The 21,071-nt window shown below is 40.1% G+C and overlaps 1 protein-coding gene across 1 annotated transcript in view; it reads left to right on the forward strand.

Moving 5' to 3' along the window:
• Positions 1-8,115: 8,115 nt before the first annotated feature.
• Positions 8,116-21,071, forward strand: part of ABCB5 (ATP binding cassette subfamily B member 5) — a 35,356-nt gene continuing 22,400 nt past the window's right edge. The window contains exons 1-12 of the mRNA XM_009907248.2: positions 8,116-8,168; positions 9,080-9,167; positions 9,294-9,342; positions 10,404-10,557; positions 10,979-11,045; positions 11,276-11,467; positions 12,661-12,832; positions 13,859-13,983; positions 15,425-15,599; positions 16,505-16,618; positions 17,495-17,605; positions 20,048-20,173. Coding sequence (XP_009905550.2) covers positions 8,120-8,168; positions 9,080-9,167; positions 9,294-9,342; positions 10,404-10,557; positions 10,979-11,045; positions 11,276-11,467; positions 12,661-12,832; positions 13,859-13,983; positions 15,425-15,599; positions 16,505-16,618; positions 17,495-17,605; positions 20,048-20,173 — 1,422 coding nt within the window. The 5' untranslated portion in view covers positions 8,116-8,119. The remainder of the gene's footprint in view (positions 8,169-9,079; positions 9,168-9,293; positions 9,343-10,403; positions 10,558-10,978; positions 11,046-11,275; positions 11,468-12,660; positions 12,833-13,858; positions 13,984-15,424; positions 15,600-16,504; positions 16,619-17,494; positions 17,606-20,047; positions 20,174-21,071) is intronic.

Below are 21,071 nucleotides of genomic sequence, written 5' to 3' on the forward strand. Positions count from 1 at the left end.
TCATTGACCTAAGTAAATTTGTCTCCATTAACAAATCAAAGTAGTATTTGACTAACAGCCATTTAAAATCTGAATTTCTTCTTTTTCTTTGGGATTACTTTTGGTGGAACTGATCCCAAACAGTTACTTCCTAGAATGTCTATTTTACTTTTAAAATGTCTATTTTGCTTTCTTTTCAATTTGTATTTCTGTAATGCAGCTCAAAAGCCAGGAGATTAAATACTGCTTCTCTGAACATTAATTGTTTTATGGCCCAGGTAATTAATGGATGTGCTACCTGAATTTATTCCTATACTATATAATTCATTAAAAAATTATGAGACTATTAAGTAGTTTCAAATACATTTTGATAGTAGAACAAGGAGCCCTTGATGTCCTTTTGGAAAGAACAAAGAATTGAAAAGTACATGGCAGTAGCTATAGTTATTTTTAGTGTTCCTACCCATTCTTTCACAATCACAGGCACATAAAGGAAGATCAATATATTTTGAAAGCAAGTCTCTGATAGTCTAATCTTTTTTGGCAAGCTGATGCTAACTAGTAAAGCCTAATCGTTTCCTGAATCTTTAAGAGCTATTCAAGTACATTCCTGTGCATACCTTGGAAGAACCAACTCCTTCTTAAAAGGAAATATCCTTCATCAGACCTTTTTAATGCCCATGTTAATTTAGGTCCAACCAGAAGTTCATTAGAGTTCTTATTCAAAAAGTAGTACAAGAGAAGGAAAGTTTGGTGAAAGCCTAAGCATGACTGTGCAGTGATGCATACAGAAATGTAAGCTTACATAACTAGATTAATTTTGCAAACACAGCCAGAGCTAAAAGTTCAGCATTGCATGAAAACAGTACAGACAGTCCTGATCTGGAGTTTATATCAACAGGACAAAAAGTGGGATCTGTATATGACATGTCAGTGGTCCATTCCAGGATATAAACTAGGTAGTGAAGGCATTTGTCCATTTTACCACCTCTCTACAGCAGAAACCTTCACCAAAATTGCCATCAGCTGTTCTACAGACTCAGTTCATACCTAAACTCATGTCTTTAATCAAAATGCAAGATGTACCACCTTCGTTCCATTTTGCCTTTCATTATGCTTATCAGCACAACAGAGAAGACAGAACCAATGATAATCTCAGAGGGCAGTTTCATCTTTCCTCAATCCTCAAGGCAAAATCATCTGTACCAAATTTTTCACTTGTAAGCAATTTCTTGACTTTACCTGGAGAAAAAATTAAATCATGATGACAATAGCTGGATCAATAACCTGGCACAGTGCTTAACTATCCATAGAGTTAATGCTGTTTTCCTAATACCTGTTTTTTAAGCTTTCTTACTGTAATTCAGTGCCACAGCAGAGAGAGAGGACACTGGATTACATTGGTTTTGCAATGGTTTCTCATTATTCTTCTAAAATTAATTTCCACTACACCAAATTCCATCTGTCTTTCCTCAGAGGTCATGTCTTTTAAACCCCTTCAATTCTGCTTTCTTCCATAATTCCTATCACCCACATCTTTCTTGAAATAACTAAAATCAGACCCAGCACTCCAACAGAGGACTTAACAGCACTACTCAGAGAAAAGTCTGCTCCATGTGTTTCACATATGACTCTTCTCTGCTTTTGTGAATCTTGCTTTTTTGTTTCCACAGCAGTTTGACATTGTTGGCTTCTGTTCAGTTTTCCATCCAGCATGTCTCCAAGATGTCATTCTGCAGAAAAGCTGCCTACAAAGCCATTCTCAACCTCTGCTTCTTGATATTTTATTCCTACACAAGGATCTTTTGCTTCTACATGAGAGAATGACCTCTTGCTTGTGTTTCAAGTCCATAACAAGTTTGTCTTGTCAACTTTTTTATGCCCTTTGCCCTTAAACTGTCTTTCCATGACTCACAATAATCCTATACTCAAACTTATTCTCTTTATTGTCAATCTTCTCTTTTTCCTAAAGAATCATGAACTCCACAATTTCACTTTCATGCAAATTTTCTTTCTTGATCACATTCCACTTCTCAGGATGAAATGTAGAAAAGCCCACCCCAGTTACTTCTCTTACCTCTTGAAGAACAACTTGGTTCCTGGCAATTTCCAACAATTTAAGAGACATTTTTTTTCTCCCTTCTTACTTGTGTTGCCCAACAGATGTCCAGGTATGTAATGGTCTCTTTAGTCCTTTCCTTTAGCTAGACTAATGAAACATCCCCTTCTTAATACTCCTGGTCTGATGGACCAAAACCCCTTAGTTTTTCTTTCTCCTGATACAAGGCCCTGGAATAAGTACATTGCTTACATAAACCAGTTCTTCCTCCCTTTTCATTTCTTTCATCTCTGTATTTTTTATGTGGGTGCATGACTTCACATTCAGTCCTGTGAATTGTCTCTATAGGTCTTTCCAACTTCAGTCACCATTTGGATAATGTTTAAAGCCTTTCCTTTTAAGAGATACAAAATGTTCAGCTGAATTACTGCCTTCTGTGTTTCCCATAATCTTACTACTTACATCACTCTATTATTTAGATTAAACAAATAAAAGGTATTTTCTTTTATAGAAAGCAATGACCCACACTGAGTTGATTGTTTTTCTGGCTCCTCAATTTAGGAAGGATGTTGACTTGCTGGAGCGTGTCCAGAGAAGGGCAACAAAGTTGGTGAGGGGCTTGGAGCACAAGCCCTATGAGGAGAGGCTGAGGGAGCTGGGGTTGCTTAGCCTGGAGAAGAGGAGACTCAGGGGTGACCTTACTGCTGTCTACAACTACCTGAAGGTGGGGTGTAGACAGGCAGAGGTTAGTCTCTTCTCCCAGGCAACCAGTACCAGAACAAGAGGACACAGTCTCAGGCTGCACCAGGGGAGGTTTAGGCTGGAGGTTAGGAGGAAGTTTTACACAGAGAGAGTGATTGCCCATTGGAATGGGCTGCCCGAGGAGGTGGTGGGGTCACCGTCGCTGGGGGTGTTCAGGACGAGGCTTGACAGGATGCTTGGTTGCATGGTTTAGTTGATTAGGTGGTGTTGGATGATAGGTTGGACACGATGATCTTGAAGGTCTCGTCCAACCTGGTTTATTCTATTCTATTCTATTCTATTCTATTCTATTCTATTCTATTCTATTCTATTCTATTCTATTCTATTCTATTCTATTCTATTCTATTCTAAAGGCAGGGAGAATTACAGTAATTACTTCTTAACACTTATCAGTTAAATCTCTCATAAAACAGATGTGTATGGGTACTTGGTACTGCTAGGTCATATAGAATCATTAAGATCATCAAGTCCAGCCTTCTGCCCAGCACCTCTATGACCACTAGACCATGTCCTATAGCCCAACTTGCATCAACCAGGCAGTGATGGAGAAAACCCTACCCCTCAGCCTCTTCCTAGATGTTAATTAAGCTTAAGCAGAGTCTTTCTATTCAATTGTATATTGACAAAAGTTAACTGTGTAGGATGTAGTTGTAAGTCCCTTATTTATAACCCAAATGGCCAGCAGTCACAACATGTTATTCAGTGGATTTAGTGAAGAACTTCAAAAGATGAGCCACTCCTTTTATGCCCACCAAAACATGACTCTGTCTCAGAGTAAGGTTGCAAGTACTGTGCCATGACTACAGGTACCATCAGTGGTTACTAATGACATTACTGTTGAGCTTGAGCATGATACATGTCCCTGTACTGCTGAAGATGTGTGGAAGCTGACAACAATTAATGGTGATTAGCTCATGAAGTCTACAAGGCTAGCTGTGTCAGTGTTCCAGTCTGGACTGATTTCTGAAATATACATAAGAAAATAGGATGGTGTAAATATATATATGTTTTAGTGATTCTGGCAAATATTTCCTGTCTGAATCACAGCTACAGCACAAATGCAAAAGTCACAATGCCCCTAGCAGCAAAGAGCAGTAAGTAAAGAAAAAAAAGTGGTTTATGGCTGCCAGTTATAAAACCCAGTTGTGTGAAAAGTGTAGGTGCTTAACTGCAATTAACTGATGGGTCAAATACAGCCCTGACTCTCCACATATGGCATGTGGGTGCAGGCTGGGTGTCTTGCTGTTGCTCTTCTGCTCTCTTGCAAAAGTCCAAAAGTAGTAAGTAAGCAGCTATGACACTTGTGAAGTCCAATTCACCTTCTTTGTATTGGACTGCTGTTCCAGTGAAGTTGGTTGTGTGCTACTTTTGTGATGACATATGTTGAATTCTTGTTTGGTGTTAATGCTTTGATGAGGAAATGAGTTCTCATTTCCAGTTTGTGTTTTGGTGGGGGTTTTTTGTTTGCTTGGTTCTAATAATGTTGTGTTTCTGGTTAATAGTACTTTAAAGCAGATATCTTTTCCAGCTATGGCTGGTGTTAATTAATGATGTTTGACTGTGTTTAATTTTACTTGTTCCTGTCACTGAGTGCTTTTGGACAGATGAACCAAACACATGGAGGCATGGGTGTATATTGTCTGTTTGGAATAGATTACTTTTCAGATACCAGGAGTATTTTCCAAAGTTACACATATTTTTGGATTAAAAAGAAAATGAAATAGTATTTATTCTCCTAAGCATATATGTCCCTCACAAAAGTTGCAAGGACATTATTATTAAACTACTATTTCTTGTGTTCTTTTGCTGCATTCTTTTATTGATGAGAGTCTTCTCTGTTTGACGTGTGCCTTAGTCCAGAACCCTTTTTTTCTGAAAAAAAAAAGTCAGATTGTGCTAATTTATTTTTATTTAAGCATGGAATAGTTATTTGCAATTATGAATAGAATAGAGTAGAGTAGAGTAGAGTAGAGTAGAGTAGAGTAGAGTAGAGTAGAGTAGAATAGAATAGAATAGACCAGACCAGGTTGGAAGAGACCTTCAAGATCATGGCGTCCAACCCATCATCCAACACTACCTAATCAACTTAACCATGCAACCAAGCACCCTATCAAATCTCCTAAACACCTCCAATGATGGTGACTCCACCACCTCCCTGGGCAGCACATTCCAGTGGGCAATCACTGTGAATCTCTGTGAAGAACTTCTTCCTAACATCCAGCCTGAACCTCCCCTGGTGCAGCTTGAGACTGTGTCCTCTTGTTCCACATTTCTCAATACAACAGATCAGAAATTATTTTCCAAGAGACTATTTCTTGTCTTTTTGTTTACTGTCTTTTAGAATCTGTTTGTTTATGGTTTGGGTTTTTTTCCCCTCCCTATGGAGATGCTCATTAATCTGCATCAAGTATATCACTCCTACAAGAAGAAATGGGGAAGGAGGAGGAAAGAGAATGAAGAAACATTCATGACAACCCTCATGCTTCTCTTTCTCACACTCTCATTTGTTTGTCCTGCTCATCTCTCACATCCTTTTTGGGCTGACTTTTCTAAGCAGTAAAACTGCTAAGCTTTTTCTTAACAGGCATCCCCTAAAGCAATGGGATCTGAACTGTAATTGACTTTACTGCTACTGACTGTGAATAACTGATAATGAAACCTTGAAAAGTAAAAGTGTCTCTGTTCTAGGCATACTCAACACTCCCTAGCTGCCAACGATACCAAGGTCCAAGAGAGATTTTTTTTGGGTCATGCTACCTCCATTTCTCTGCTTTATCCTGTGTGCTCTGTCAGCCCAACACCTGGCATCAAATCCAGGCACTTGCTTTCTAGGTGAGAAGTCCCTATGTTTAAAACCTTAAATGTGATGATAGTTTCTTCTGAAAATAACTGTTAACCACCTGTTTTAATAAAAAACTGAGATGTGGTGAAGTGTTCTTGCTCCCATTAAATTGAATAAGATAAAAACCTTCACTGGAAGAAATACTGCATACAGCTGTGAATCTCAGGGCTAGGACAGTGAAGTACTTCAGCTTGCTGCTCTCTCTCTTCTAAAAATCTGTAAATTCAGATTCTTCATGACAGCAGAAGCCAAAGCTTTTCATTAATTTTCTGGAACAGAGAACACAGCTGTGTATGAGTGTTATTCAGGCTTGATGCTGATTCTGTGAAAAAGAAAAAACTCTGGGTAATGCTGATGAGGTAAGAAAGTACTATAAAAGTAGTAAGTCTGACATGTAGTAGTTTGAATGTAAGTGAACATATGGTGTTCCAGTGGGCAGGAGACAATGATGCCTAATAATGCCTTTTCTGAGGTTCTTTCAGGGCATCATAACAATCATGCAATGTAATCTGAATCCTGGAAGGCAAAAAAGGGCATCTGAGATTTGTCTGAGTCCTGAATTTGTTAATTGAGAATAACTCTATCTGAGTAACTGATAATCTGAGACCTAGCTTTGGGATAATGGCATTTGCATGGATGGGAAACCAAGTAGGAGTTTATTTTTTCATAAAGACTAAAAACACTAAAGACATTAGTGGAAGCAAATAGTATGCATTTTTAATATGTGAAGGTAGGGAAGCAGAAAAACTCTTATTTTTAAGGTTGTGCAGAAAATCTAATTTGTGTACCTGATTTCTTCAAAGGGAGGGAAGGGCAACCATCCACACAGCTTTAAGATAACCCAAACCAAGAAAGGGCATCACTTCTGCCAAAACAAAAATCCACACAGATTGTGGGGAAGAGGTGGGAACTCGAGGAGCAAAATGTGATGCTTAGCTTCCCTGAAAACAGTCACAAATTTTACTAGCTTTGACCTTCACATTATTTAGAAATGGGGAATAAAAACACTTCTTTTAGTGACGTGTCCTAGTTCAAGTTCACTAGCGTATCTTTTCTCTTAGCTGAGATATGACTTTGCAGGTAACTTTCCCTAGCCTGAATATTTTGCTGGACTCTTCTTCAAATGCCCCTTCACCTCTGTTTATCAGCATAGTTTTCCAAAGTTAAATTCCTCTGATTCAAGTAATGATGAGACCTAAGGTGGCACTCTGATAGATGGGGCTGAGCAGCTCACTGTATCTGTTGTGCAGGTCTAGAGACCTGAAGGCTGTTCCCTAGGGGGCTGCTGAGGGCAGCAGGGACTGAAATTAACACACGCATCCAAAGGGCAAAAGCCAGCAGGATGAAACCGAGAGTCTTCTCGGTGGTGTCCAGCTGACAGGACAAGGGGCAGTGGATGCAAACTGGAACGCGGGAGGTTCCACACAAACATAAAGAAAGAATTCTTTACTTTGAGGGTGGCAGAGCACTGGCACAGGCTGTCCTGAAAGGTTGTGGAGGTTGAATGCAAAACCTGCCCGGCCCTGTTCGGGTGATTATGCTGGGTAAACCTGTTCTAGCTCTAGATGATCTTCTGAGGTCCATTCCACCCCTCACCGTCCTGCGGTTCTCTGAAATCTCTCAGCGGGTCCCTCTTCCCTGGCTGCTCCTGGCGGGCGACCGCACCGACCTTCACCTGAAACCCGAGCCGAGGGGAGGGAGACGGTGCCCGCCGCTATAAAGCCACGGCCGGGGCGCGGGTGTCCGGCCCACCCCGCCCCGCCAGGACCAGAGCGGGCCGGACCGACGAGATCGTGTTGGGCTGGGGCTGGGGACGGGGACAGGGACAGGGACACTGAGCCGCGCCCGCCGGGGCGGCCGTGCGGGGCTGTGGGCACCCACGCGTATAGGCACAGCGCGGGGGGCGAAGGTAAGCTGAAATAACGCGAGGCGGGGAGCGGGGGAGCATCAGTTACCTACCCCGTCTAAATCTGGCTTAGTTGGTGTATGGCATGAAGTCTACGTGTGTCTTGTCTTTATGGTTATAATCGTGATAGTGTCAGGATGTGTTCAAGAAATTTTAGTCAAATTTAAGATAATGAGGGAAATCCTCTGTTCTGTAGTAGATAATCCACGGTAATTTGTATATGAATAACTTGAATAATAATGAATAATAATGAATAATGAACTTAGGGATTTGGCATAAAAGACTACCAAACCAGACCAGTGAGTAAGGTTTCATTTGTAATAGTTTGCACTGTTCTTAACATTAAAAGTAGTTCTTGATAAATTTTGGGAGCATTTGGTGGTGGTGATGTTTATTTTAATAAGACATTGTTGAGACTAAACTGTAGTGTCATGGGAAAACATACAAACATTTTAATGTCAACACATGGACTCTCCAAATATTTCTAAATATTTTGTTGCCTTTTTTTTTTATTTAATGCAGGTTTTGATTAATGTGACTTTATCTCATAAACACACAACAAAGAAGAACAATGAAGGACCATTACATAAATTCCATAGAAAAGGAGCCCTCGGATGCTGGTAAGCCACAGGCATGAAAACTCTGTGTATATTTGAGGACAGTATTCCGCAGTTCCAAATCTGAAGTGCATTATAAGACTTTCCTGATTACCATTGCAGTTTCAGAGGAGATAAAATGATTTTCCAGTGAACTAAAACCACCACCTAGAAAACATTTATGCATGAATCATAGAATTGTTAGGGTTGGAAGGCACCTCAAGGATCACTAGTTCCAACCCCCTGCTGTGGGCAGGGACACCTCAATCATTCCACTAAGTTCAACAAAATCATTTACATGGGCAAAACTATCTAGGTGTGTCCTAGTCTCAGCATGAAAATGCTCCAAGATAAGCTCAGTAAGGTGGAAGTATGTTATAGTTGTCTTAATAATTACATTAAAAACAGTATGTGGAAAATTCTACTCCTAGTGAGTCAGTGGCTAAAGTTAAGGTAAATGTAAATTGAGGGTGGCTGTGTGCGAAACACTTTTCTTCCCATGAGATTCATATCTGCTTCCCTTCTGTGGTTGCTCACCAGCTTCTTTATACATTTATTCCATCCCATTTTATGCATTTAGAATCATAAACTTTCTGGGGTAGGATTGCTCTCTTGTGTAGAATTCTCACTTCCTTTGTGCCAGGAGCTTCAGATGTGTCAACTACTGCAATAAAAAACAATAATGAAGATAGTTATTGCTGGCAAAGACATGACTTTTCACAACTGTTCCATGTTACCTGCAGCAATTATAATGTCCACTCTAAGCAACGGCATTTATTTCAGTGGGGTTTTGCCTTGTTTGTATTCTGTTCTGTTCCAAGAACATGAGGAAATAACCAGCCTTAAATGAAAGAGAATCAGCAGAAAAAGTTGCAAGAAATTAGTAAAAAGGATGGGTGGTTATGTTAAAAGCAAATCTTCCTTTTATTTCACAGAATCTGCATGCAACACTTATGACAACCCTTCTTTCCAACATGATGAAAAGCTTGAACAGAGCAACCAGTTAAAGCCCAATAAAAAAATGTAGGTTTTCTTTGTAGTTAATGTATTGGCCACTGATGTACTGGGTGGGTGGATGGGTGAAGAGTTTAATATGTCTTTGCTAGAAAAAAAATGATGTTGATTAATCTTTTGGGTTTTTTTCTCCAGGAAGGAAAAAGAAGAGCAAGAGAAACGGGTGGTTGGCATTTTTGAACTGGTGAGTGCCCAGTTTTTGATGGTCTGCTTTCTTTTCTTTTCTTTGTCATTGTGAGATGTTTATGAAATGCAGTTAATAGGCAATCAAAAACTTGAGAAGAAGCCTGAGACCTGAGACTTACTGATAGTAGAGCTCTTTAAAATTTGGCTGGTTAGGTCAGATTCTCCCCTCTGTGTATTTTGAGCACTGACAGCAGTTCAGCCTTCGTGCTGCTGGAGGATGAAGATCAATCCTGCTGAGGCTGATCCAGTACAAACGTTTTCAACTGGTGGTATAACCCAAGTGCTGGTCAATAACTTACTCTTGTTTACATTTCAAATCTTGCGAGGAAAGTCTGAGAGACCTGGGGCTTATCACTCTGGTGAAGAGAAGACTGAGAGGGGATTTAATAAATGTTTATAAATATCTGAGGGCTGAAAGTCAAACAGGAAGGGACATCCTCTTCTCACTTGTGCCCTGAGGCAGCACAAGGGGCAATGGATTTAAACTACAGCAAAGGAAGCTCCATCTCAACATGAGGAAGAGTTTCTTTACTGTAAGGGTTACAGAGCATTAGAACAGGCTTCCCAGAGAGGTTGTGGAGTCTCCTTCTCTAGAGGCTTTCAAGACCTAGCTGGATGTGTTCCTGTGTGACCTGTGCTAGATTATATGGTCCTGCTTTGGCAGGGGAGTTGAGCTCAAAGATCTCCAGAGGTCCCATCCAACCTCTTAACATCCTGTGATCCCATGATCTTGGTAAATATGTAACTGGAACACAAAATTGTACAGAGAAGATCATCACTTAGAAAACATGTAGTACATACACAGGGTTCTTTACTGCTGAGCTGGGGAAGAATAATTTGTCCTGCCAATATTGCCTTAGCAGCTTTTCTGAGTACTCATTTAAAGACATATGGGACCTAATACAATATCATGTCCTGAGTTTACCTTCAGTTGGACTGTTCTTGCTACTTAGACTATGTGGGTAGAAACAAAGCATGTTCTGTAAGTCTGCTGTACTTTAACAAATATCTGAACTGTCAGGCACAATTTTAATTTTTGATTTTTTTGTTAATGCACAGTTTTCCTACGCTGATTGGGTGGACATCCTTTTGATGGTAATTGGTTTGCTGGCAGCTGCTGCAAATGGTACTGGATTGCCACTTATGATCATTGTCTTCGGAGAGATGACAAACAGCTTTGTGCTGAGTGGCGTGAAATCTAATGTGTCGGAAGGTAAAAAGACTTACAATGAGACTTCTCTGCATACCAGTTATGTTTTCCTACAGGGGGCAAGATTTTATTTCCCCCAGACTATACACTGGTGTACATCTAAACAAGTATATAGTGAGCAAAATTTGTCCTGCTGCGAATGACCCAATCATTTTAATCGATATTTAATGGCTAGACCAGGACAAAAGCAGTGCACCGGGTGGTCTTTTTATGAATGAACTTCACCTTCAGTGAGACAGTCTGTGTCAACAGTTGTCAGGCACTAATTGCTACAAGTTCCTTAAAAATAAATGTGTATTTGCCAAATGATTTTGTGTTACCTCAAAGCCCACCTGCAAAATACAGTTCCCAAAATCATGACCCTAGCTTACCGGATAAGATGTTCACAAATATTACTGCGGCTTCTTTTCTTTCTTCCCCACAGATACCTCAGTAACTAGTATTAGCTGTTCATCAAATTCAACCATAGATATAGAAGGTGAAATGACAAAGTAAGAGTCTTTGTAGTTATTCTGTTAAAAGGGAATTGGGAATTTAAATACTTTTTACTGTGTTATCCCATTGAGCAGGGTTTGTGTTCACAAAAAGGCTTCTGAATAACTGATTGCAGGCATTAATATTTACTTTGGTGGGATAAACGAAAGCTAATTGTTGCTTTGCGTGTCTAACATCTCTCACAAGTTACAGTGGTGTCACATGGTCTTTTGTTCCCTTATCACAGGTTTGCTTACTACTATGTGGCAATTGGCTTTGCTGTGTTGATCCTGAGCACCATCCAAGTATGGACATTTTTGATTGCTGCTACAAGGCAAGCAGCAAGGATCCGGCAGAAGTTCTTTTTTGCAGTGCTGCATCAGGAGATGTCTTGGTTTGATACTACCCAGATAGGAACACTGAACACCAGATTGACAGAGTGAGGACTCTATTCCATTTTTACCCCCTTAAGTGTGACATTGAAACTCCACTATTTATTCTTGATGGGATAGCCTATAGAGAGCTTTTTAAAACATCAAACAAAACCCCACCATCATAAACTAACACACACATGTGCTCTCCCAGCACTGTCCCTGCCCTCCTCCCTCTGCCCCCCAAAAAAGGAAGAAAAAAACCAAACAAAAACAACAAAGAAAACCAGTGAACAAACCAATTTGGTCTTAAACTGTGGAAATATTACAGCTCTGAGGGATAAATTAAAATTCATTGTAATTTTCAGCTTAATTTGTGAAGTTTCCATGAGGTATGCACTGGAAGGGTCTTTTTGCAGTGAAATGCCTGATGTTGGCCACCTTATGTCAGTGAAGTGTGTGGCAGAGGCTTGATAAACAGCTCTGCTGTCTCCAACTAGTTTACAAACACTGAAAGCTCTGACACTTTATTGTATGGAAATGAATTTGCATTTACATCCAGCCAGATTTCAGGCTGGACTCCATCCAGTCAGAGCCTTTGAAGTTGTTTTTTTCATGGAGTTAGATAGGCTTAGAGATGAAGATTGTATGTTGCAAGATGCAACAGTGCTAGATTCATGAACAGAGAAATGTTGGTTGGCTGTTTTTTTAAGATAGCTTTGGACAGAGCTGTGTCCTACATGTGTAAGAAACCACTCTTAGCTCTAATACCTGCATTTGCTGGGAAGAGAAAACGGGGAAGAAAGTATTTATGGAAGGCAGAGGTTGTTCCAAATAATCACTGTTCTGACAGAACCTCTGATCTGAGTCTGTAGCCAAAATGAAGAACAAAAAAAATGCATCATAGAGCTGAGCGGAAAGAATCATTTGGAGATGGTCATGGGAGAGGAGGGGACTTTTTGGCTGCCCACTTGCTTTGCTCAGTAAGGAAACTAGGTCATTTGTGACCTAGTGACAGGGCATAGAAACAGCAAGTGATGGAAAATACAGAAAATGAGTCCTAAAAAATAGGAGGTTTCTGCTATGTTTTGACCACACAAAAGACTAATGGCACCGTTCAGTAGCTGTGGTTAGAAATTTCACTGTGCCAGTTCGAAAATGGCAAAGCTTCTGACATTAGGCCACACAGCGTGGAACAGGGTGGGAGGGAGTCAGAATGAAAGACTTTCAAAGCTAACAAATCTCTTTTTATTGTTTAAAGTGACATCAACACCATCCACCAAGGCATCGGAGACAAGATCTGTATATTTGTACAGTTCTTTGCCACATTTGTGGCAGGAGTTATTATAGGATTCATCCACGGGTGGAAGCTGACACTGGTGGTTTTGTCCGTCAGCCCTCTGCTTGCTGCATCAGCAGCACTTTGGTCAACTGTAAGTGTGTGGGGATTAACAAACAGAACAAACCAGAAAAACATTACTATGCTTATGGACAGCAAAAAGGGAGAGAATGGCAGAAACTGGTGTGGTTTCCAAGCTGGCAGGTTGGGCCCATGTTTACTTCATGATTTATGCTCCTCCTGTAGCTTTCCTCTGGGTTCCCAAGCACACAGTTGCAAGTCATATTCCTTCTGCCTACATACTGTGTTCTCACACCCTGTGAGAGAGGGTAATCTGCAGCAGAGCATCTTCCTTGCACAGTGTTTCCTCACGCAGAGTTCTGGGAAGCCCAGCCACACAGTTGTGACCCTCAGTCTTGCCTCAACACAAATGTTTTTCAGGCTCTTTCCATCTGCATTTATGCAATAGCACACCTCTTGCAAACTTTATACCAAGTTTTGTGCTGTGTACAGAGTAGACAAGTGTATATATACATATATGTGTGTGTGTATATATATATATATGCTGCTACGTGGGTGATAGAAATTAGCGAAGTATCTAGAGAGGCTGCTTTTTCAGACAGGAAAACATTTTCCCCCTCTTATCCATTGTAGTCACATTAATGGCTATGGCTTGTATTCCTGAGTGGTTACTTATAATACAAGAGGGTTTGGGGTTTTCTTCTACTTGAGGCATTTCCAATAAGCTATGAAGAAAAACATTAGAAGCTGGAAAGTGACCACCTTGCTTATTTCAATGTCTACTGGTGCTCTAGTTTCTGAAAACCTCTAGCACACCTCCCTGATCCCTTCCCCATACAGACACACCATAGTGTAGTTCACAGGCTGTCTTTGGCTTTAGTCATGAAGTTCATCTGATGCTTGTGTATTCTTTCACTGTAGTGAGGGCAGAATGAGAGAATGAGCTGGTTTATGGGGAGATTCAGGGCTCAGAGAGGTGCTGAGTCCCTCTTTCCTAAAACCTCATTTTGAGCCTTGAATCTTGATTATTCTTATTCATCAGTATAGTGTGCCCACCCTTTCAATAGGCTGCAGTAACATCTGGTTTTCAACTTTCCAGCTTCTGGCATCCCTTACAGCTAAAGAGCTGTCTGCTTATGCCAAAGCAGGAGCTGTGGCAGAAGAAATTTTGACAGCAATCAGAACTGTCGTGGCTTTCAATGGACAGCAGAAGGCATTAGCAAAGTAAGATTTTGACATAATAATGATTGAAAATACAGAAAAAGAGTTTGGCTGTGGGTTGGATATGTGGTTTGTGGGGCTTTGAGATTCCTCTCAGTGTCATTTTATTCTTCTGTAAGTGGACAGCTCACCTGAAAATGAAGATGTGTAAATAGACTTAGTGAACACAGACTACTTGGTGTTATCACTGCAGCATAGAGTCAAACTTCTCCTCTGATGGAGATCTGGAGCTGAATTTAAAGTGAAAGTGGTGGGAAGGTTATCTTTACCTTGTAGTTAAATGCAGCAAAGCATGTGATTAATTGCTTAACTTTCAGAACATGTGTACTGATGTTTTGATCTTTGATTAATGAGCTTATATCTATGCTTCACTGGATAATAGCCTTAAGTGAGATTGCATCACTGGCTTTTATTACCTCAGTGATTTGTAAATAACACTTGTAGCTGACATAATCTAGTGTTGGTTCTAATCAAATGTGAATATGTCTGGCCACAGATTCACTCACACATGTATTAGGTAACTGAACAAGCATAGACAATAACATTCTGCATATTAGTGACTCTGTATGATCACCAATGCCATGCAGTTGGGAAAGGCAAACTGGAAGAACCGATCCATACAGTCCGTGAATCTCTTCTGGTTTGTTCATGTCTCCTGTTTCCCCTGGTCTTGTGCAAAATTTCTAAGGTGGTGGCAGCCTTAGCTCAGGATCCTACAGCTTGCTCCTGCATTTGTCTGCTTCCAAGGGCTGAGCTCTGACAATCTTGTAGTTGCAACAATATTAAGACACTTTCTGCTTACACAGTAAAGAAACAACATTCAAGATGGCCTAGATCAGTTGTCCCCCTCCTCCCCATCTTCTTGGTTTCTGCAATTACCAGTGTCTGAAAATCCATTGCTAGGAGATACTTTTTTATTTTTCTTAAGGTATAGAGACAAACAAAACCTGGTTTCCAGGTAACCCCATGCCAGTAAAGCCTTTCCTTTCTGACATGGTTGACCAGCTTCTTCCATAACTTCACCTCCATTTAATGTACAAAAAACCACCCACACAGTGATGGAACTTTCCTAGGAACATCTCTTGTCTTTGATATGTAATGTTGTTAAAACTGTTTCAAGGTTTCCCTTCAGGACTACTACAGGCAAATGGCTCGAGTGGCATTGTGTCTTCCATCGTGCTAATGTAGTCACACTACTCAGTTGTTTTCTAAACGTGTCTCCCATATCTGTATGACAAAGTTGTCAGCATATGTCAGAGCAGATTTATTCAGAGGAATTATATGCCTACTAGTCCTCTGTCAGAAAAATCTGTATTCTCTTTGAGAGGCTTTCAATCATTTTATAATAGAAATCCTTTTAATTAAAATGTAGGACCCTGAGAAATATCAGTCAGAACATGCGTGTGGTACCTATCAAATTAGTGGTTTCCTTATCCACTTTCAGATATGATGCTAACTTGGAGATGGCTAAAAGTGTTGGAATAAAAAAATCCATTACTACTAATACATCTCTAGGTGTTTCACAATTTTTTATCTTTGGATCCTATGCACTTGCATTCTGGTATGGAACCAAGCTCACTGCTGAGGATGAGAATTACGACATCGGCCGTGTGTTAATCGTAAGTACAGCAACACAGCTTTGAAAAAAATACTCTCTAACTTTGTGGAAATACTTGTCAGTGGTGGACATAATTATCTCTATTTTCTACCAAGTGTTTGCTAAATTAGCTGTTTGAAAGTCACTTGATGTAAAAAATTCACTTGGTATAAAACAACTTAAAAGAAAGCATTCACCTTGACTTCCCACTCTAATCAGTGTAGATGTGAGAGCATCTGCTCTGCTTTCATTTGTCTTGGACCCTGTTGTAGGGCAGGATGAACAATCTATAGCTGATGCTTAGGGCCTGCTAAAAAAAACTCTAGCTAGATACTAGAATGAAGTCCTCAACATCTCATTTAGCCACAATATCTTCTGTGCATTCTGCTGTTCACTTGCAAGTCCCTACCATACATTGCCAATAGCTGATTATGCTTTGAGATATACAGCTGTCATCTTGCCAGCAAAAGTCTGACCACATGCTCAAATTTCACACTTGAGTGACTTCTGATAAGCTGTTCTCTGCATGGTTCCTCACAGCATATAAAGCTTATTGTGCATTGGTCCCATAGGTGAGATTTCAATTAAAAAAAAGAAAAGAAAAAAAAGTGGGCTAAATTTTGCAAGCATCGTAAGTTTGGAGCCTCTGGAAAGCAGCAGAAAAAAAAAGATTTATTCTGCTTGTGAATGATAGAAAAATGCAAGAACACAAAAAAGAAGTCATTTGTGCCACAGAAGCACCTGTCAGTAGTTATCATTCACTTGAGGAGAAATGGGGAGTGAAGAGGAGCAACTGTGAAATGCACCTTTCACTTCTGTATTTAGCTTTCCTGGGAAGGATGCTCTAGAAAGACTTGGGCACCTAACAGCCAGACAGTGGTGGCTTTGCAACCTGTTTGCCATGATGCTTCTCTCCATCTCCGACAGGTGTTCTTCTCTGTGCTTGTTGGAGCCTTCTCCCTGGGCCAGGCAGCTCCCAACCTGGAGAGTGTGGCTAATGCACGTGGAGCTGCTTATGAAGTGTTTCAGGTCATCAATAAGGTAAGTCTCTAAGCAGAAAAGAGGTCTTTCAGCCACACTCAATTATTTTTTTCTTTTCTTCTCAAGAGATATAACAAACACACTCAAAAGTCCCTAAGCCATAAAATCCATACATGCCTGCTACTGAAACCCAGCATGTTTCCATTTACATCAAGAAAACTGCCTCTATCTGTCACAACATATGTTGGAAGACCTGGCATGAGCATCTGAGATTTAGGAAGGCTTTCATTGATATTAGACTTGCAACTCCATAGGGCAAATGGTGAGGCAGTTTCATTTTAAAAATGCATGTATACATTGCAAGTGAGCTGAGTTTTCCTTTTTTTTGGGGGGGGGAGGGGGATGAGGGGGGCCTTGGTTGGGGTATTCTGGGGGAGAAGGATGAGTTGGAAAGGAAGAGATTGACAGTGCAATTGAAAGCTATAGTGACATAAAACAGCAGTGCTGGTGTTACTGTGAAAAAAAGGGTTTCCACACTGTTATTACCTTGGTCTTCCTGTGTTATGCAGCAGTTAGATGTCTGTGTATATAGAATATTTTAAACAAGGAGCACTAGATACTTCATGTCAGTATAAAATCCTCCCATGTGCATTGCTGAGGGCCGTATTTTGGCTGCGAAGTGGTAGAGATAAGTTCTACAATTACAGATTATCTGCTGTGGATTTTGCTGTGTTTGGAAATACATTATATTTGTCAAAGTAGAATTCACAGTACCCCTGCATTTGGCATCATGTGAGTAAAACACAGCAGCTCTGCCGTGGTGTGCTGCAGTGCAAAGCAGCAGCAGAGAAAGTGAAGGAGAGAACAACGTATCCAGCTGAAATAGCAGTTCCAAAAGTGTAATAACCAGAGGTTATATCATTAAACTCTTTCCAGAAACGACTCATAGATAGCAGTTCTAAGGAAGGCTACAAACCAGACAGACTTATAGGAGAAATTGAATTCAGAAACATCCATTTCAGTTACCCATCCAGACCTGATGTTAAAGTAAGTGTTCGTTTTATATTAGTCTACTGTATGGAAATTCTGTAGCCATATTATTTGTCCTTATTATTTGTCTAATCTTGTTCCTGAATGCAAAAGGCATTCTTATCCTGGGAGATGGGATGTTGGCTTTTTGCCCAATAGTGCACAAAGACAAAGCTGTAGATTTGCTGCCACTGGCTACCTGCACACCTTTCTCCTCTCCTGGAGACAGCTAAGAAGAATATGTTGCTCCTAATCTGAATTTCTGTGTATAAGAGCTCTCATAAACCACATATGACTTTTCCAAGATCTGTCATTAAAAATTCCAGGCCTCAAGTAGTTGAACCAGGAAGATGCTCTTTACAGTCCCTTGGTTGTTCTGAGCTACTGTGGTACCCCATATGAAAAATGACCTGTGGGATAGGCTTTACAACAATATGCCATCAAATGGATTGAAACTTATCACCCCAGAAGTCATTTGGGGAAGATGTCAAAATTGCTGTTTCAATAAACTGATGCCCCCTACTCTTTGCCAGTTAAACTTTCCTTAGCACCCTTATTGTGCAGTGCTGTGTACATCAGGTCCTAATGATTACATTTCTGGTAATAGAATTGTAGAATTGTTAGAGTTGGAAGGGACCTCAAGGATCATCTAGTTCCAATCCCCCCACCATGGGCAGGGACACCTCACACTAGATCAGGTTGCTCAGAGCCACATCCAGCCTGGTCTTAAACACCTCCAAGGATAGAGTTGGTTTGACCTCTTGACTGTAGTGAACAGTTTATGATCTTTTGAAGACCTTGAAAAAGGTGAAAGAAAAAGGGATTTTCTGCTGTTGTTATTTAAGGAAAAGGTAGAATTAGATTTCAAATGTCAACAATTGGCAGTTGGACATGCCAGTTAATTGGTGAGAATGGGAAAGTTCATATTACTGTGGGCATTTCTTCACATGGCTTTTCCACCTCAGTTATCTGAGGTTGTTCATCAAATCTGTTTCCAGGACACTGGGGATGCTGAAGGACAGACCTGGAGCTAGGCTTCCTGTCTAACTGAAGTCAATGCTCTGCATCTCCTTTTACTCTTGGCTCAGAAATCGGAAGCGACAGAGGAGACTTTTCATCCTTCTTTAAAACACTGCTCAAGCTGATGAGCTATGCCATAGGTCTGCTTGCCAAATGGTAGCAAAATATGAAATGTTTTGTCATCCTTCCCAAATATACTGAGTCATTAGTTCCCCCTATTAAGAATAATACTTAGTAAAGCCAAAAGGAAATAAGCAGAAATGTGTAGAAGTTATCCACAATCTCTCAAGCAATTGATGCAACATAGTGTAATTTCCCCTGTCTAGGCTAAACAAAACAGAGATCTAAGGAGCCTATTTATTGTCAGTTTTTATCTTGACAACACCTTGTCTGATAAAAATAAACTATTAGGTGGTTGTGACTATTTAAATCTGGAGAAAGTATGGTATCTTGCTTGATAATGCAGGCTCCAGGATATCAGCTTCTTGGAGATATGAACTGCTGGATGCAATGCAGGGAGAGGGGAACAATATTGCAACTATTTTAGTAACTCATTGCAAAAACATGTGTAGGCAAAATTGTAAATCAGCCTGGTATAAACAAGAGGAGTTCCCATAGCAGCCAAATACTTTGGCAAGTACACAGCATTACTTGTATATGACATGGACATCTTTTGAGGTAAAATGTTCCTAAACATGAAGGTGGCAACACGGTATTAATCGGTAACTACTCCCCAGGCTGCTGAAGCTGTTAACAATTAAGACAGGGGTTTATTAAGGGCTTTCCAGTAGTTACCTTATCAGAACAGTCATTTATATTCTAAAAATAGAAGAAAGCACTCTTTTATTTCTCAGCAATGTTGTTTAGAACCTTAGAAGTATTTTTCTGTGAGATTCATAACTAAGCATTATGGCATTGTCTAAGCATTGGAAAAGAGAGGATATCAGGAGAACCTAAGACCACAAGCCTGCTACCAGATCACACAAATTGGAGAAAATGAGCTACCAAGTTTGAAGGACTGTCCCTGTGTCTATATTAGTTGATTCCAGTGTGCTGGGGAATTTTCCCAGGCACTGGAATGCAATGGTCTATGCAAGGGAACTCTTAAAATGTTTCTTGGCATGAACTTGGCCTGTTCCAGTTATCAATCTTCCCAAATAATTCCCAGGCTTGGTTTGGTAACCAGAAGGATCCAGAGAGCATTCCCCAAAGGCAGGTTGCATGTAGCCATCCTGTTTTGAAGGCTAATAGGCGTCACAAGCATAGATGTAGGTAGGTTCTATCATACCAGTGCCCCAGAATATTCCCAGGTCCAATTAACTCACTAATCTTGCTATACCTTCAGACTGTGCCTATTACTGCTGCTTTGATTATTGTTACAGTTACCTTGAAAGACTTGTCAAACTAAGGTATATAATTTTTCTTTTTTTTTTTTCTCAGATCCTCAGAGGTTTAAACTTGAAAGTTCAAACTGGGAAGACCATAGCTTTAGTTGGTGCCAGTGGCTGTGGAAAAAGCACTACTGTTCAGCTGCTGCAAAGATTCTACGATCCTGTCCAGGGGGAAGTGAGTGTCTGCAAGTGAACAGTAAAAACTGAGAGCTGTTAGGATAAACATGAGTTTCCCATACTGACTGAACCTTGAATTTGTTTTTTGTTTTATTTATTTGAGCATAAGTGTGTATAGTTCAGCATTTTCACAGTTTAAACTTCAAGTAACTATCTTATTCTGCTGGCTTGACTTCATTATTCTTCTCCTTCTTGCATTACTATGCCAGAAGTAGTAAATACCAAAATATCTTTCAGTAGATGCAAGATACAAATTTAAAAGCCAATTGTTCATGAAAATAATTATAAGAGTCTGTAACTTCTTCAAGTAAATAATACTCTGCTGCATTTTGATTGTCTTCTTTATTGAATGTAATCTAAAACTTGGAGAGAGTTTTCCTGTTCCAAATAGCTGTTTTCTTGGCTCATTTTTCTCTATCTGCTAACCCACAGCAAAAGCTTCCTTCATTATACATTGCTATGTGTCTCCTCTACCACTAAACACTAGTTGTGGTCAGTAAATGGCAAATGCTTCTCATAAGAAACTTTCAAAGGGGACAAAAAAAGGAGAAAAACAAAGAATATATTTTTAAGGAATATTTTCTTTTCACATTTAGTATTTGAAGAATACTACTTAGTAGTGGTTACTTCTAGTTGCAGCTCGGGAAGCATTGCAAATAATAGTGTACAAAATGTGCAAATACATAATGTATCAAGGCAGCTATCTCTATCAGCACTTGCTTCTTAAACTTCATGTTTCTGTGGCTGTTCATTCCTGCTCCCATGCCTCAGTTTGCTGCTCCTAATGTCAGTGTTCATAGGACCACATTACAAATTACCTCGGTTAAAAATAACTTTCCCTTCCTTTAGAGCAGATCTCAGGAACATGTTCTTCAGTACAAGGGTGGTGAGTCTCT

Source organism: Dryobates pubescens, chromosome 4 (assembly GCF_014839835.1).
Source record: "Dryobates pubescens isolate bDryPub1 chromosome 4, bDryPub1.pri, whole genome shotgun sequence".
Taxonomy (NCBI): Eukaryota; Metazoa; Chordata; class Aves; order Piciformes; family Picidae; genus Dryobates; species Dryobates pubescens.